The 15,139-nt window shown below is 34.4% G+C and overlaps 2 protein-coding genes across 2 annotated transcripts; both read left to right on the top strand.

Annotated features, from left to right (window-relative positions):
- The first annotated feature begins 4,797 nt into the window (after positions 1–4,797).
- On the top strand, positions 4,798–12,350 carry LOC135844759 (fatty acid synthase-like). Its single transcript, XM_065363092.1, has 6 exons — positions 4,798–6,119; positions 6,200–6,728; positions 7,809–8,039; positions 11,222–11,353; positions 11,844–12,074; positions 12,166–12,350. Exons 2-5 carry the CDS (start codon positions 6,525–6,527, stop codon positions 11,901–11,903), a joined length of 627 nt encoding a protein of 208 aa, XP_065219164.1. The 5' UTR covers positions 4,798–6,119; positions 6,200–6,524; the 3' UTR covers positions 11,904–12,074; positions 12,166–12,350.
- Positions 12,351–12,414: 64 nt separating this feature from the next.
- Positions 12,415–15,132, top strand: LOC135843296 (fatty acid synthase-like). The gene is made up of 7 exons (XM_065361128.1): positions 12,415–12,680; positions 12,785–13,089; positions 13,491–13,743; positions 13,830–13,938; positions 14,038–14,295; positions 14,657–14,836; positions 14,927–15,132. Exons 1-7 carry the CDS (start codon positions 12,435–12,437, stop codon positions 15,130–15,132), a joined length of 1,557 nt encoding a protein of 518 aa, XP_065217200.1. The 5' UTR covers positions 12,415–12,434.
- The last annotated feature ends 7 nt before the right edge of the window (positions 15,133–15,139 follow it).

Genomic DNA, 15,139 nt, shown 5'->3' on the forward strand with positions numbered 1-15,139 from the left:
TAAGATTCATTACACTAGTGAGGACTGAATGAAAGGTCATTTACTTATAAAAAGTCAATAGGTGTAAGATCGTAGGGATTTTCGATTTTGAATTTGTTTAGAACGGTTACACCTATCTTTGATGTGAAGAACTGAAACAATAAATTTTCTAACCGTATTATTTTGTACTTACTTTGCGGTTATTTCTCATTTTAGATTTTCTCATCAAACTTAATTATACATTCGAACAATGAACGAAATCACACTAGAGTTTTTTTCATCTATACAGTGAGGACCAGATTTTTTAAAGTTCATTTCTTATCTATGTATCTAGACCTACCTTTGATAGATCCGGAAAACTGTAGTGCATTCCCAAAAAAAGGCAATCCTGTAGGCCCATCAAACTGACTAATGATTTTTTCCAACCGTCGATGTTTAATTCTGTGACGAATGTAACAATAAACACTGATCAGAATAGGTAAACTGTACAAATAAGTAAACATCTGTTCGCTACGATACACCATCAGTAGCTTTTGAAAGAAATAGTTCGCGTTAAAAGATTCATCCATGACTGATAGAACACTTGAGCTATCTTTCTCTTCTCTTGAGAATCGGTGTAGCGTAACAGCAACTCGAATAACTATAAAAATAATATTGCTCGTAAAACATGCGAATAAGCGCACAATTTTAAAATGCGTCTTGTTGACTAGAGGACATGATAGACGAAGGAGCAGTTGCGTTCCTGGAATTTTGGATGGAAGAAAGGAATATGACTCATGTTGACCGGATACGTGAAAAAAAAAAACTTGGAACGCGTTTTTTTTGCACAATTATAATTTTGTGAATATATTTTCATGCAATGGGTTGATGAATATTCTTTTTTATACCTATGTACACAATGTATATGGCCATATACGAATTCATAATTTTAAGTACCTAGATTAATAGGTAGGTATATTTAATTTAATCGAGTTGAATAATTTTTTATTTTTTTTTGAAAGTGTAGGTACTTTGATGTTAAATAAAACACGTAAGGCTGGAGTCCACTGCGCAATTTTGATTTTTCCATGTTTAAAATATTCCTATAAGCATTTAAAAATTCAGGGTTTATTTTTATTACCGATGTAGGTAGTAGATACCCATATTATCGAAAAAATCATCATTCTAGTATAATCGAGTCTCGAAAACTTGATTTGAGAATTCGACCGTACATGAGTAGAATCACGATGGAAATCAATTCAACCCTTTTTCGTGTTTTAGGAATCAACGCACCAACTCACCCTTGCCCCATACCCAAAATTTCGTTTTCAAAAATTGATTTATCTATTTTTGGCAAACATTTGAACATCCTATACATGCATTATTGGCCAACTAACGTTGGAAACCAGTTATACCTACAGCTAATATGTATCAACTCTTTCTAATCGGAATCCATGATCTCCAGCTATTGCAAAGTTTCCAGTGCAATTTTCGATTTCATCAAAATTTTTGAATTTTTGCAAAAGGCATGAAATTAATTGGGATAATTTCAAAACGGACACTTTGAATGCGCTCATTTTATCATTTATCTATAGGCATATACAGGGTGGCCCAGAAAAACCTTTCACACTTTGGTAGCCACTTATTTGTGTCCTGTAAGGGTTAGGGGAATGGTAAACACAGCTTCAGGTAGCCAATGGATGCCGAATTATGTTGCAGTGTGTGTTTTTCGTTGTAGAGAAGTGGATGATTGTGCAGCTCGCTTTCATCATAAAGGTGTTTTACCAAAATGATGATGCATACATTAATGCAGTCATTATTTTGGTAAGATGCCTTTGCAAAAAAGCACTCTGCACATGCATCCACTTCACCCCAAAGACAAACTTGCATCAGAACATAATTTAGCATGCCTTGGCTACATGAAACCGCGTTTACCACTCCGCTAAGTTGACTTTTCTGGATGGGCGTGGCTTCAATACCGGTTTTTGGGACCATAAGTAATCGAGGGAACGGGGAATGGAGATCAGATTGCGGGATGTTTGCGAAGGTTCTCGTTCCAAAAAGGCTCCCTGGTTATAACAAGACGATACAACACGTTGATCAGCTGGTGAAACGATTGTAAACATTTCCCTTGCCGAAAAATCTCACGCAACGCTGAAAATCACTGGCTGCCTGGATCATCAGGTTTAATGTGATTGTGACTTCTTTTTATGGGGCTTACTCAAATCCTACGTGCATAAAATTGAACCAGGGACCCTAAACGACCTCCAGAACAATATTATTCGTGAATGCGCCCTCATCAGTCAAGAAATTTTGACGAACGTGTTCAATAATTCAAAAAAATGTCAGGTCAAATGTGTGAAAAAGGTGGAAAACATCTTAATGGCAAAATTTTCAAATGGGGACTTGTAAAGTTGAATTGAATATATGGTCTGTAACTGGCATGTTTCTACTTTATTTTGGTTTTTTAATCATTTCTCTATGTGTTTTTTTCTCGGAGTAGTGAGCAAAACAAATGTGAAAGGTTTTTCTGGGCCACCCTGTATCTTGGTTAAAAACACGCATAATAGCCAGGAATCGATTTTTAATTGCTCAAATCAATTTCTACGTCTTCTCAAGATATTCAAAAAATCTGGCAAAAAAGAGAACTGCGATCGCTGAAGATTTCTGAATGACTGGAAAGCATAGAATTTTCGAAGCCTCGGAGAAATCTATGTACCTACAATACGTATATTAGTGTTAGAACTTTTTTTCCATCATTTCCACCGAAAAAGTTTGTTCAAAATAAAACCTAGAAACATACACAAATTTTTGAAGATTGCAATTTATGAAATTTCAGTAATCCCCCCCCCCCATAAAAAAAACAATTTGAGCAGGTGAAGTTTTGAACCCAACTACAGTTATTCTTTTCAAGTGGTTTTCGAAATTGGTAGAAATACATATATGCGCAATGGACCTACATTATTGAAAAAAAAATCAATGCAATACCTACTTATACATATTTTCCTCCTCCCTATGGAAATTCAAGTAAGTAGGTACCTATCGTTTTTTTCTTTTTTTGAGGGGACATGATTGATATTTTTTTCTTTAAGATGTTACCATTCTTTCATGCGCTGCAAATATATTTTTTCTTCATTATCATCATAAAACGTCAACCCAGGGGTAGTAAGTCAGTTCAGTTTATCAGGGACTAGAAGAAAAAAATAGGTATTAATTTTTTAACAAATGCCGATGGTTACCTATGTGTATTGTGTATATGTAGTGGACAACATAATTGCAAATAATTTGAAATAAAATTCATTTTAATTGTACATAGCACATTTTTCTTCTATGTATAATGACCAGGTTTTTTTTTAAACATTCGAATACATTTTTCTACTCGAAAATCAGAAAACCTCTAATTAAGAATAACTAGGTATCCCTAATACGGCTTTTTGATTAAAATTTTTCAGTTTTGGGAAACATAAGTTTAAATTTAATGTAAAATGAACTCCATGACTACAAAGTAGAATTTAAATCGCTTTAGCAAATTTACATTTTAAAGATATTTTTCCAAAAATCCTGGAATAACGTACTTATGTAGGTGCCTATTAATATAATATGCATAAAGAATACATTCATAGGTTGCTTGGACTTAGGTAATTGCACAAAAGCCAAAAATCATACGATATTATGTTGTATGTATAATAACTCTCTATTCTCTTTAATAGGTAGGTACCAAAGTATATTAATTAAAAGGAATTCATGCGTGCTAATTACGTTTGTTTGCAAAAATTTATTCATTTAATAGCACACAAAATAGCCTAAAATGGTTAGGTACAATAAGTGTTGCAGTATGCAAATATGAACGAATAGGTAGAGAGAAGGCCAACGAACCAAAACAAGGCATATGTAAAACGATGCCTTGCTAGGTTCGTGACTAGAGGCGAGAAAATAAAAATCATAACAATAAACCAACATGTTAATTGTTAAGCCTAAAGTAGCCATATAAATATAAGCTATTTTCTAGCTTAAGGGATCATTTTGTATACCAAGTTTAGTCGTGATTAAACTTGGTATACAAAATGATCCCTTAAGCTAGAAAATAGCTTATATTTATATGGCTACTTTAGGCTTAACAATTAACATGTTGGTTTATTGTTATGATTTTTATTTTCTCGCCTCTAGTCACGAACCTAGCAAGGCATCGTTTTACATATGCCTTGTTTTGGTTCGTTGGCCTTCTCTCTACCTATTCGTTCATATTTGCATACTGCAAGTGTTCACTTTACATAATAGGGATATCAATTAAATGTAATTTATATGATATAACAAAGTTTGCAACTTACGCATGTATAAAAAGAGGCGCAGAATTTAAATTCACCTTATATTTTTTTCACTGCTATAGTCAACGTATCAAAGAATTTGTAATCGAGTTCATTTTTCAACTTCGAATAACAACATCTGTTTACGATGACCATGCCAGGTGATAATTACCACGAGGATGACATTGTGATTTCTGGAATTTCAGGAGTGTTTCCAAACAGCGAAAACTTTGAAGAATTCAAGGAAAATTTATTGCAAAGAAAAGATATGTATTCAAAAGTGGACATAAACGGCGATAGTAAGTAAGAGTAGAACAAAATCATGCACACCTAATTACCTATCTCGTATTTATGTACTTTAAATAGAGCCAGTGTACCAGGTGGGGTAAGGGGGGTGTTACCTTCAATCGTTTCTCAGTAAGAATTTGCGAAATTTCACCCCGATCAACCATGTTGTGAAAGAGTAATTGTTGAGTTTTGACGCTTTTTTCCAACAAACTGCGTAATTCAAAACTTGAAATGAAATTCCGACTGAATTTTAAAAATTCCCACTGGAAAAGTTTTTGATTTTTTTTTTATTACCTTCCAGTAAATTATTTATTCAACATTTTTTCAGAAAGCCCTCAGACACCCAATTTGGAAAAGTTTTATCGTGAAAAAAGTTATCAATTGGCATTCTCAAAATTTCCAATCGCTATTTTTACAATCGACATACCCTCCCTCCCCCCTTTAAAAGTTGGTTCGTAATCGTTTTTGACTGTAAATGAAGTATGTTCAAAGCATTCGAGTAGGTAATATGACTCCATTCCATAACATTCATCACAAGATAGGTATCCCAACCAACAGATAAATTTTTGAATTGAAAATAGCAAAATCGAAAAAAACACATCACATGCTGAGCTAAAGTGCATTTTTTCGAACTTTGGAGAATTGTTGCAAATCCAGTGTAGGGGCTAAAAATGTGAAAAATAATCGAAATTTTATGAAATTGAACTAAAAAGCTGAAATTTTGTGAGTAAATATATTTATCCGCTACCGCTATCCTATTTTTGAGCTTTTAAATCGGTTGAGAACGATTTCGAACCATATTGAGTAGTTCATGGAGCCTTCAGAATGTTCTTTTGCTCAATGAAATAGGAAACCTAAAATGTATTTCATACTGTCATTCGCTGAATCAAGCAGAGAAGGTTTCAGGTCATTCTGAATCTTTCCTATGAATTCCAAATTTTTGAAAAGTACCATAAAAATCGTGCAAATTAACTTTAGCACATACTTACCTATAAAGTATCTCTACTTTTAAGCCCGATTGGTGCTTCTTAGTGGCCCACTCGACCGATTACACGCCATTTTTCCAAAACTGGTTTCTACTGGTTCGGGATCGCATATTTCTCCGAAGAATTAATTGTTGAAAATTACTAAATGTATAAAACCTTTCATTTGAAACCATAATATCTTGATGAACAGCTATAATCAGAGGTATGGTGAAATCAATCGATCGTTTTGATTATAATTTTTTTCACATAAATTATGAGCTAGCCCAAAGAATGATTATTGGTCTGAGAATTCTGCTTGAAAAAACATTCGAAGCTATATTGGACGCAGGTGAGTCAATGAGACCTATTTTATTATTCAAGTGATGAAAGTAATAAATAAGTAAGTTTTAAAATTTCCTTTCTAAAGGTTACAACTTGCAACAAATAAAAGGTAAACGCATAGCTGTAGTTAGTGCATTGTGGGAAGGCAGTACCGATGGTGATCCAGCGGCTATTCAGACGAACGGATTATACGACAGTGTCCTTGGTGCGAGCCAGTTCATGTGTGCTAACAGAATATCACATGCATTTGATCTACAAAGTGGTATAAAGTAATTGGGTTTACTTTCTTTTTCACACAAATAACCCCCCACTAAATTTGTACCTACAATAATTCTGTAACAGGACCTAGTTGTAATGTGAATGCAGCGTGTTCGTCATCTGGATACGCTTTGGACATTGCCATTAGGTATATTCAAAATGAACAATGTGAAGGAGCAATTGTGTGTTCGGCAAATTTCTGTTTTACCGACGGCAGGCAGCCAAAACCCATTGTCATCATTCATTCACTCTACAGAGATTTCTTCGCCTTTCGATGCGCGAGGTAGGTTTTTAGTGCCTATAAGTACTTTGGCGGCTGACTCAAAAATACGTACCCGCCTAATAATACCATTCGATCAATGGTGCAATTGCAGCTGGCGGATACATTCGAAGCGAAGCTGTAGTCTCTATGTTTATTCAAAAAAGGAAATATGCTAAAAGAATTTATGCCGATATCATTCATTCGACAAGCAATTGTGACGGTTTCAACGCAAAAGGTATCTTGCATCCTTCAATCAGTCAACAAAAACAGCTTTACGAACAATTCTATAAAATGATCAACATCGACCCCAGCTCCATCTCGTACATAGAAGCGCATGGTACAGGAACACAGGTATACGCACTTTTGCTCACAATCTCAGATTAGACTCGTCCTAGGTCATAAACCCACCCTACTGTTTTGCAAACCTTCGATTGCGCATATTTCTATGTATATAGGTATACCTATCATAAAATAAAGAATTATCAATTGTTCCAGTCGAAACACTAAAAATAAGGTACACCTATAAATCATATTTTAGCGTGTCTCATGGTGATATTCACGTGCCTGATGAAATTCATTTCTCGAATTTTGGCAAATTCTTAATGTGTAAAAAATATCAAAACTAAATCAAAGTGACGTTAAAGGCTGAAAGGAGGTGCGATAAGGCCTTTTTTGAGAGCCGGACAGTTATCGACTCCACCACTCTTACTTAAAATAATGTAATTAACGTCCCAAATACGAATCCGTGGTTAGTTAACCCAAAATGGCCATTTTTTGGGCTCCAGTGGTTCCCAAAGTTGCGGGAAAAAAATAATGTTAGGAATCACTGTTGAGTAAATCATTTTCAAAACTTTTTTAGCGTAAAATACCGCGAGGTGATTTTTCTGTTTTCGACTATGGGGGGGGGGGCAAAAACTGAGGGGTTTTGATATTTGGAAAATTTTGGAACCACCACCTTTGATGTATATCCTACTTTCAACCTTTCGAATCATGGGATCGAAAGAAATTCAAACTTTGGACTTTGGACACGGATCAGCACATGAAATTTGGATAATATAAAAAGCTGTTAGAGACTCCAGAACACCATAACCGTTTGGAGGTTCTCTAGGTTCCCATGTTGGGGGAAATAAATTGCTTTAATGGGTGTAATTGAGTACTCTGCCCAATTGACCAAATCACAAAAATATTGAGCTGACAAAGAAAAATCATGTTGGAAAACGAAAGTTTTGAAAAAGCTCAAATCCTTAATTTCCAACAAAACAAATGAATATAAATTGGCAATTTTTTCAAAAATAATCCAACAACACGAGTAAAAAACACTTTAAAATATTTTCAAAAAGTGCTTTTGTATACTTACTATCCCATTGACTAGGGTTGTATCGCTGAGTTCAATGCTGATTCAATAATTGAATAGGTATATTTTTTCTTCAGGTAGGAGATGTTGTAGAAGGCACATCGATTGCAGAGTTTTTTTGTCAAGGACGCGAGACTCCACTGAAACTCGGATCGGTTAAATCGAATATAGGCCATACAGAGTCAGTTGCTACCTTATGCGGTATTGCAAAATTACTTGTGGCTTTCGAAAGTGGAATTATTCCGCCAAATGAGCATTTTACGAGCCCGAATCCAAACGTTAAGGGTTTACTCAATGGCCAGCTACAGGTACCTACCTACATTACATAAATATGTGCCATTCAATCGAGGTAGGGTAAACTCTTTTTAAAAATGAATCAACTCTTCAGCAGCCGATTCGATTCATTTTGAAGAGAGTTCAAACCCAACGGTTTTGAAACTATTTTTAGAAAACAATCAAAATCGAAATCAACCACCCATTTTTAAGGAGTTCGATTCTTTTTCAGCTGTTTTGAGTATTTACCTATGTTATGGTACCTTGTACTTTTGAAGCACCATCAAAAAAAGAGTTCGAATTCGAATATGAATTCAAACGATATCCAGTAAGATGTAGGAGCTACTTCACACCTTTTAACGCCCTAAAGAAGTTAAAAGGACCAGCAAATGAAAATTTAATGCCTGAAAACGCAGCATTTAATTTCTTTTGTTGAAAACTTCGACTTCGATACCATAGCAAGGAAAGATGTTCACATCACGATAAAATTGCAATGAAGCCGGATCAAGTGTTGTGGGAACTGTTTCTATGTAGCATCAAAATTTTCCCCGAACCCTATCATGAATATGCAATATCATTAGCATTCAATCATTCAACAGTTTTGTGAGCTTTATTTCCATTTTCAAGGTTGTTACAGAGCCAACACCCGTGGAAGGAAAATATTTCGCTTTAAATTCTTTCGGAATAGGTGGTGCAAACTTTCATCTGTTACTGCCCGGGAAAAAATGTTTAGACCAAATTTGATCAAAAACAGGTGATCTAATTTGATCAAAAAAATGTCTCTATCAAAATAGATCAATGTTAATTAGTTTGTATCAAAATTGATATAATAAGATCTATTTTGATCGAGGCATTTTTTTGATGTAATTAGATCACCTGTATCAACTTTGATCAAGTTAGATCAAATGTAATGCAGATTTTTAAAAATAGCCATATTTACTAGTAAAATTGCTTAAATTACTGCAAAAATGTAAGCCTCGCATAATATCGCACCTCGGGAGTAATAAGGTCACATCTCAAAAAAGTGAAATTTTACAGGAGAGTGATTTTCTTTTTTTTTAAAACTTGATTCATTATTTTTATCAACTTATAATTAATTGTGAGGAATGAATAGCACCTCATTTTGAACATCTGGTATCCTACCTTCATTTAGCATAAGAACACTTTGAAAAATAAAATCTTAAAGAGGAAATATTTCAATGTTTGGAAAACATTTTGAGTTATAACATTTCATTAAAGTTGATGTGGAGGCGAAAGGAAGCGTCCAAAAAAAATTTCATGAAAGCAAAGTTGTAGAGAATTAAATTTCCAATCGACATAATGCCGTTGGTTTTTTTCTAGAGTGCTTAGTTTTTGAGTTTTTCTCAAAAAACTAAAATTTCATGATATGCGCAAATTCATTTTTCTGAAAAGTGATCAATTTAAAAAAAATTTTCCATTTGGTACAAACTAATAAAAAATGCACTCCTTATGACTATTTCTAACTGGCAAACATTCAAAACAATCAAAACTGTTTGTTAACACTTTATATGTACAAAATTTGCTCAAAAAAGGTGGAGTTTTTTGAGATGTGACCTTATAACTCCAAACAACTTGCGATGTTGTTGAGATTTTGAGTTGGGCCATTTGCGTTTTTTACAAGATCTAGATAATGTATCCAACTCAAAGTGTTATTTTTGGTTGAGGGGGGGGGGTCATACAAACCCCAAAAATGCAAAAACATCAAAATCAATTTTTTTTGAGATGTGACCTTATTACTCCCGAGGTGCGATATGAGATGTTGGTTGCAATTTTTTATTTAAAAGTAGGGGAAAAATTTTCAAAAATTTCGTGTCCGGAGATGGGATCGATCCTATGACCTCTCACATTCCAGACCATGTCCTTAACCATTAGGCTACCCCGTTCCTTGTGAGTTGAGGGACATTAGGAGTATATATTCTCCTTTGATAGGTCTGGACTTAGAAAAATTCACCTATTGCTTATCATACAAGAGCAGATTTCAACGATTTTCAAAAATTTGCTTAATTCATCAACTTCAGAACATTTTTTCAAATGTGAATTATGCATTTTTATTGATACTGAATGTGATAGTATTTTTTTGGGAACAAAATGAAATGAAAATATTTTTGGAAACTGTATCACTGCATAATTATTGGGCCTGACACATGAATTGAATGCATAACCCATCCACATACTCAATACAACTTTTCCCCCTTTTTTCCTTCTTTTTTTATTTGTGAAAATTGAAAGAAAAAAATGTTTTGATCAAAGTAGATTAACATTGATTAAAGTCTTTACGTAGTTTGATTAAATTCGATCAATATTGATCAAAAAGTTGGCATAATTTGAAATTTTTTTATCAAATTAGATCAAGTTATATCAGGTGCATGCAAAAATCTGAACGTTGTTTGATCTAACTTGATAAGGTTGGTTGAAACATTTCATATAATTTGATCAAATTAGGTAACATGATTGACATAAGGATATCTCTTTTGATCTAAATTGATCAAAAACCTCTATGAGCAGTGTATATTCCTTGATATAACCTAATCTAGGTTGGTCAAATTTCATAACATTTGATCAAACATGATAAGGTTGGTCAAATCACTCATATCATATTCGATATAACTTGATCAAACAAGATCTAAATTGATCAAACAACGCTAGGGCCAGTGTATCTTTCTTGATACAACTTGATAAAGGTTGATAAAATTGCATAAGATTTGATCAAGCTCAATAAGTTTGATTGAAATAGGTATATTAAACTTGATCTAAATTGATCAAATCAGGTAAGTCGCAATATCAAACTTGATCTAAATTGATCAAACAAGGGTGAGACTAGTCTATCTACCTTAATATAATTTGATCTAGTTTGATGAACTTTCATACAACTATACCAAGATTTTAATCAATATTGATCAACTTTTATCAAACTGTATCAAGATTTTCATTAAAATTGACCTACTTTGATCAAATTTGATCTGAACATTTTTTCCCGGGTGGCGCCTCACAATAAAATTAAACAACCCACTAAATATATAAATGAAGTTATACCAAAAATGCTGACCGTGTCTGGACGTAACGAAGAGGCTATCGATTGCATTTTCAACGATGTAATCAAAACATTTTTTTGTAAAAAAAAAAGAACTCAGATGGATGTTTATCAGCTCAAAATATTTCAATTTTACTTGTTTTCTTCAAATTATTCATTCGACAGATTGAAAAAAATTACCAAGATGAAGAATATGTGGCTCTGTTACATGAAATTTTTAGCGATGATATAAGCGGTCATCTTCAAAGAGGACACATTATTTTGCATGAGAACAAAGATCACGTAAAATCCAAAACGGTAAGAAAATATTACAGTTGCATGCATATAGGTGTAGGTAAAATAATTATTAATTACGTGTAGATAGACCTGAGTTGATCTGGTTCCTTCAAAAGGTTAAGAATGGAACTAAAGTTACATCTTGTTATGGAGGTTGCATATTCATCAGACACTAGGATTGTGAGATACGAGTACAATAGATTCTAATTTTTTCAGCAAACAATTTCTCAGAAAGCTTTTAAACAAATAAAAACAAGAAAATAAAACAGATAAAAGCGTAGGAATAATTGTTGAAAGTTTTTGTTTTCTTCCGAGACTGATAGATGACGTTTCGAATTTTTAAAAATACGTGTTATAAGAAAAGGGGAATTATCGTAATACATGCTTCAGCAGTGATATCAAATCAAGCCACAAGTTTTTTCTCTGTTTTTTAATCAATAGGAATAATGAACACTTTCTTAGAAATACAAAGATGCAATGGTCGCATTTTAAATGAATTGGTACGGTTTAGTTGTTTCCAGGGGATAAGCGACCTGTATGGTTTGTATTTACCGGTATGGGTTCCCAATAGTCCGGGATGGCTAAATCACTGATGAACATACCAATATTTGCGGAATCGATCCGAAAAAGTCATCAGATGATGCAATCAAAACAAATCGATTTGATTAAAATAATCACAGACGATGATCCTGAAATATTCGACAATATTTTGAATTCATTCGTTGGAATAGCAGCAATTCAAGTACGTACTTAGCAATTGAACTCAATTTTTTTTATCCTGACACAAAATATCATAGGTATAAAATTATGATGAGCTACTTTGGCACCTACAGATAGCTTTGGTTGATATTTTGCAAGCGATTGGAATACAGCCTGATGGAATAATAGGTCATTCACTCGGTGAATTGGGCTGCGCATATGCTGATGGATGTTTCACAGCCGAGCAAATGATTCTGGCAGCTTATTATCGTGGTTTAGTTTCAATCGAGATCGAATTGATTCACGGCACAATGGCTGCTGTAGGCAAGTACTCGATATTGTTGAATAGTTGGCCAAGTATTAGTAGGAAAAAAAAGGTAAAATAAAGCATAAATCTCAATACATGCGTTACACAGGAGTGGGTTACGAAACACTGAAGGAGATGATCACCAATGAAATCGATATCGCTTGCCACAATGGCCCGACAAGCTGCACAATATCTGGCCCTACACCAAATGTGGAACAATTTATCAAGACATTGGAAGAAAAAGGAATATTTGTGCGAGCAGTGAACACATCAAACATCGCATACCACAGTCGCTATATTACCCCGCTAGGCCAAAAAACATTGACATTGTTACAAAACGAAGTAAGAGTAAAATTTAGGAACGTTTAAGACCTCCGACTCTCATCTTATAAGCAGCCACCCCAACACTTTGCAAATTTTCCAATCCGATAACCAATTTTTACCAGGTAATAACCGAACCAAAACTTCGTTCAGAAAAGTGGATATGTACATCAGCTCCAGAATCCGAATGGGAGATGGATCAAGTAAAATATTCTTCAGCCGATTACCACACGAATAATATACTTAACCCCGTATTATTTGAAGAAGGCTGTCGTCATATACCTAGCAACGCCATAACCATAGAAATAGCTCCTCACGGTTTATTACAAGCTGTACTGAAACGTTCGTTACCCAAAACTGTGACAAATATACCACTCACACTCAAAAACCACGAAAACGGAGTTGAGTTTTTTTTGAACTCGTTAGGCCGGTGAGTACATATTTTTATGCATAAGAAATCCTAGGTGTTTAGTTTAGCCTGTCTACCGAGGTGCTTTTCCCCGCCTGCACCCGATCCGGATGAACAAACATACTTATGTTGATCTCCTTCTTGTGTATTGAGGTACTGGAGAAATATAGACAAAAGATTGAAGAGAGAAAAATAAATGCAATCATTGATGCTTCTCTTGTTCCGGCACCCACCCCTAACCTCTCTTTTCTCAGGAGGGTTGCCCAAAATTTTAAGCTATATAGAAATTGGCCTTGGCGAGTTGTGATTTATTCCTCTGAGAGGAAAATTTTTGAACCGCTCAGTTTTTTTTTGAGCTTTGAAAACACATGAAAAGGAGACGAAATTAGCATGTACCAATTCAGCATTCTCATATGTTATAGAATGTACGAGGCTGGATGTGTTCCAAAGTTGAGTGTCTTATATCCACCCGTGGAATTTCCAGTTAGTAGAGCAACCCCAACAATATCTTCGCTAATTAAATGGCAGCATGATGAACAATGGCCGGTTGGAAAACTCAAAAATGAGTTGTGTTTCGAGCGAGAATTCAAAATCAGAACAATAGATGATCAATACAAATTCGTAAAAGACCACGTTATAGATGGAAGGAATTTATATCCCGGTTTAGGTTACTTGGTTTGTATTCGTCTGATACGCTCTCCAAGTTCTTTGAATGTTTATTACACATATAGAAGTAAATAACTTCTCTAAATTCATTGCAGTGGTTAGTTATAGAAACTGTAACTCGAATGAGAAATAAGAGAAATTTGAAGACACCGTTAGTTTTGGAGAACGTTCGTTTTGAACGAGCAACAATCGTTCCTCAGAAAGGTTCGGCAGACCATTCCATACCTACATCAACTGCAATAAGCAGCGCGAAATTTACAGTACAGAGCATCTAATGCAATGAAATTAAATGCTTAATTTCAGGACATCTGAGATTACTAGTAACAATTGCCGCCGGTAATAAACACTTTAATGTAACGGAGAACGGCCAAATTCTAGCTTCAGGGACAGTGAGAATTCTCGAGAATGCTGATAAAGAAACGTTAAACGTACCCGTTCACAATGATGATTCCAATTCTAATGATGTAAACTTGAGTACTGATGATTTTTATAAAGAATTAAGGTTAAGAGGATACCATTATAAAGGGTTATTCAAACAAGTTGCTGGAGTGAATTATGAAGGTAGGTATACAAAGGTGTGGCGTTCCATCCCACTATGTACAATTGAAGAGCTCTATTCCAAAGTGGGTTAAGTCATTTTAAAAAAATGCACGTTTTTTACGGAGATTTTTACTTCAAAAGTGAGTTAAGTCATATTGTTCTATGTCCAAAGAAAGGAAATGTGCCCCGACCTTTCGAAGCAGAACAAATTTTAGCAACAAAAATTTTAAACGCATTTTTTGGTGAAAAAAATGACTTGACCCACTTTGGAATAGAGCTCTTCAATTGTAGATATTTTAAAAAATGCACCAGTCATTACCTATCACAATACACTAGGGTTACCTACCTACTTATTCTTGTTTATATTCCATTCATATTTCAGGTACTTATGGCGAGATATTTTGGAATGATAACTTCCCAGTTTTTATGGATAACATGGCTCAAATACAAATACTGCATGTTGATACTCGTGAACTTCTCATACCAACGTTTGTACGTAAAATCGTTATTGACTTCGTGAAACATTTCCAACAAATAGAGTTACTAGATAAAGACAAGCCTAGTAAGTGTTGTCCTACAATTACTTTTCTAATACAATTTTCATCCACAAAATATTATGTATGCCTACTCAAATCATAAATATGCACTGCAGAGTTGCCTGTTCATTTTTCGCCGGAACATCGTCTAGTGAGTTCCGGAGGTATTCAGATGGTTGGGTGGAGTTGTAAAACTATTACTCGCCAAAAAAATCTAGCTGAGCCAGTTCTGCAAAAATATCAATTTATACCCTATATCAACGACGAGGTTGGAAATCAACTTCAATCAAACCGAATAATTTGCTTAGGTAATAGATCATGAATTATAT

Source organism: Planococcus citri, chromosome 4, assembly GCF_950023065.1.
Source record: "Planococcus citri chromosome 4, ihPlaCitr1.1, whole genome shotgun sequence".
Classification (NCBI taxonomy): domain Eukaryota; kingdom Metazoa; phylum Arthropoda; class Insecta; order Hemiptera; family Pseudococcidae; genus Planococcus; species Planococcus citri.

Coding starts and splice junctions, on each gene's coding strand:
- LOC135844759 (XM_065363092.1), top strand. CDS start 6,525: ATGTTTATTCAAAAAAGGAAATATGCTAAAAGAATTTATGCCGATATC. Junction 6,729..7,808: donor CGCATGGTACAGGAACACAG/GTATACGCACTT, acceptor TTTTTTCTTCAG/GTAGGAGATGTTGTAGAAGG. Junction 8,040..11,221: donor TACTCAATGGCCAGCTACAG/GTACCTACCTAC, acceptor TTCATTCGACAG/ATTGAAAAAAATTACCAAGA.
- LOC135843296 (XM_065361128.1), top strand. CDS start 12,435: ATGCGTTACACAGGAGTGGGTTACGAAACACTGAAGGAGATGATCACC. Junction 13,744..13,829: donor ATCCCGGTTTAGGTTACTTG/GTTTGTATTCGT, acceptor AATTCATTGCAG/TGGTTAGTTATAGAAACTGT. Junction 13,939..14,037: donor AACAATCGTTCCTCAGAAAG/GTTCGGCAGACC, acceptor GCTTAATTTCAG/GACATCTGAGATTACTAGTA.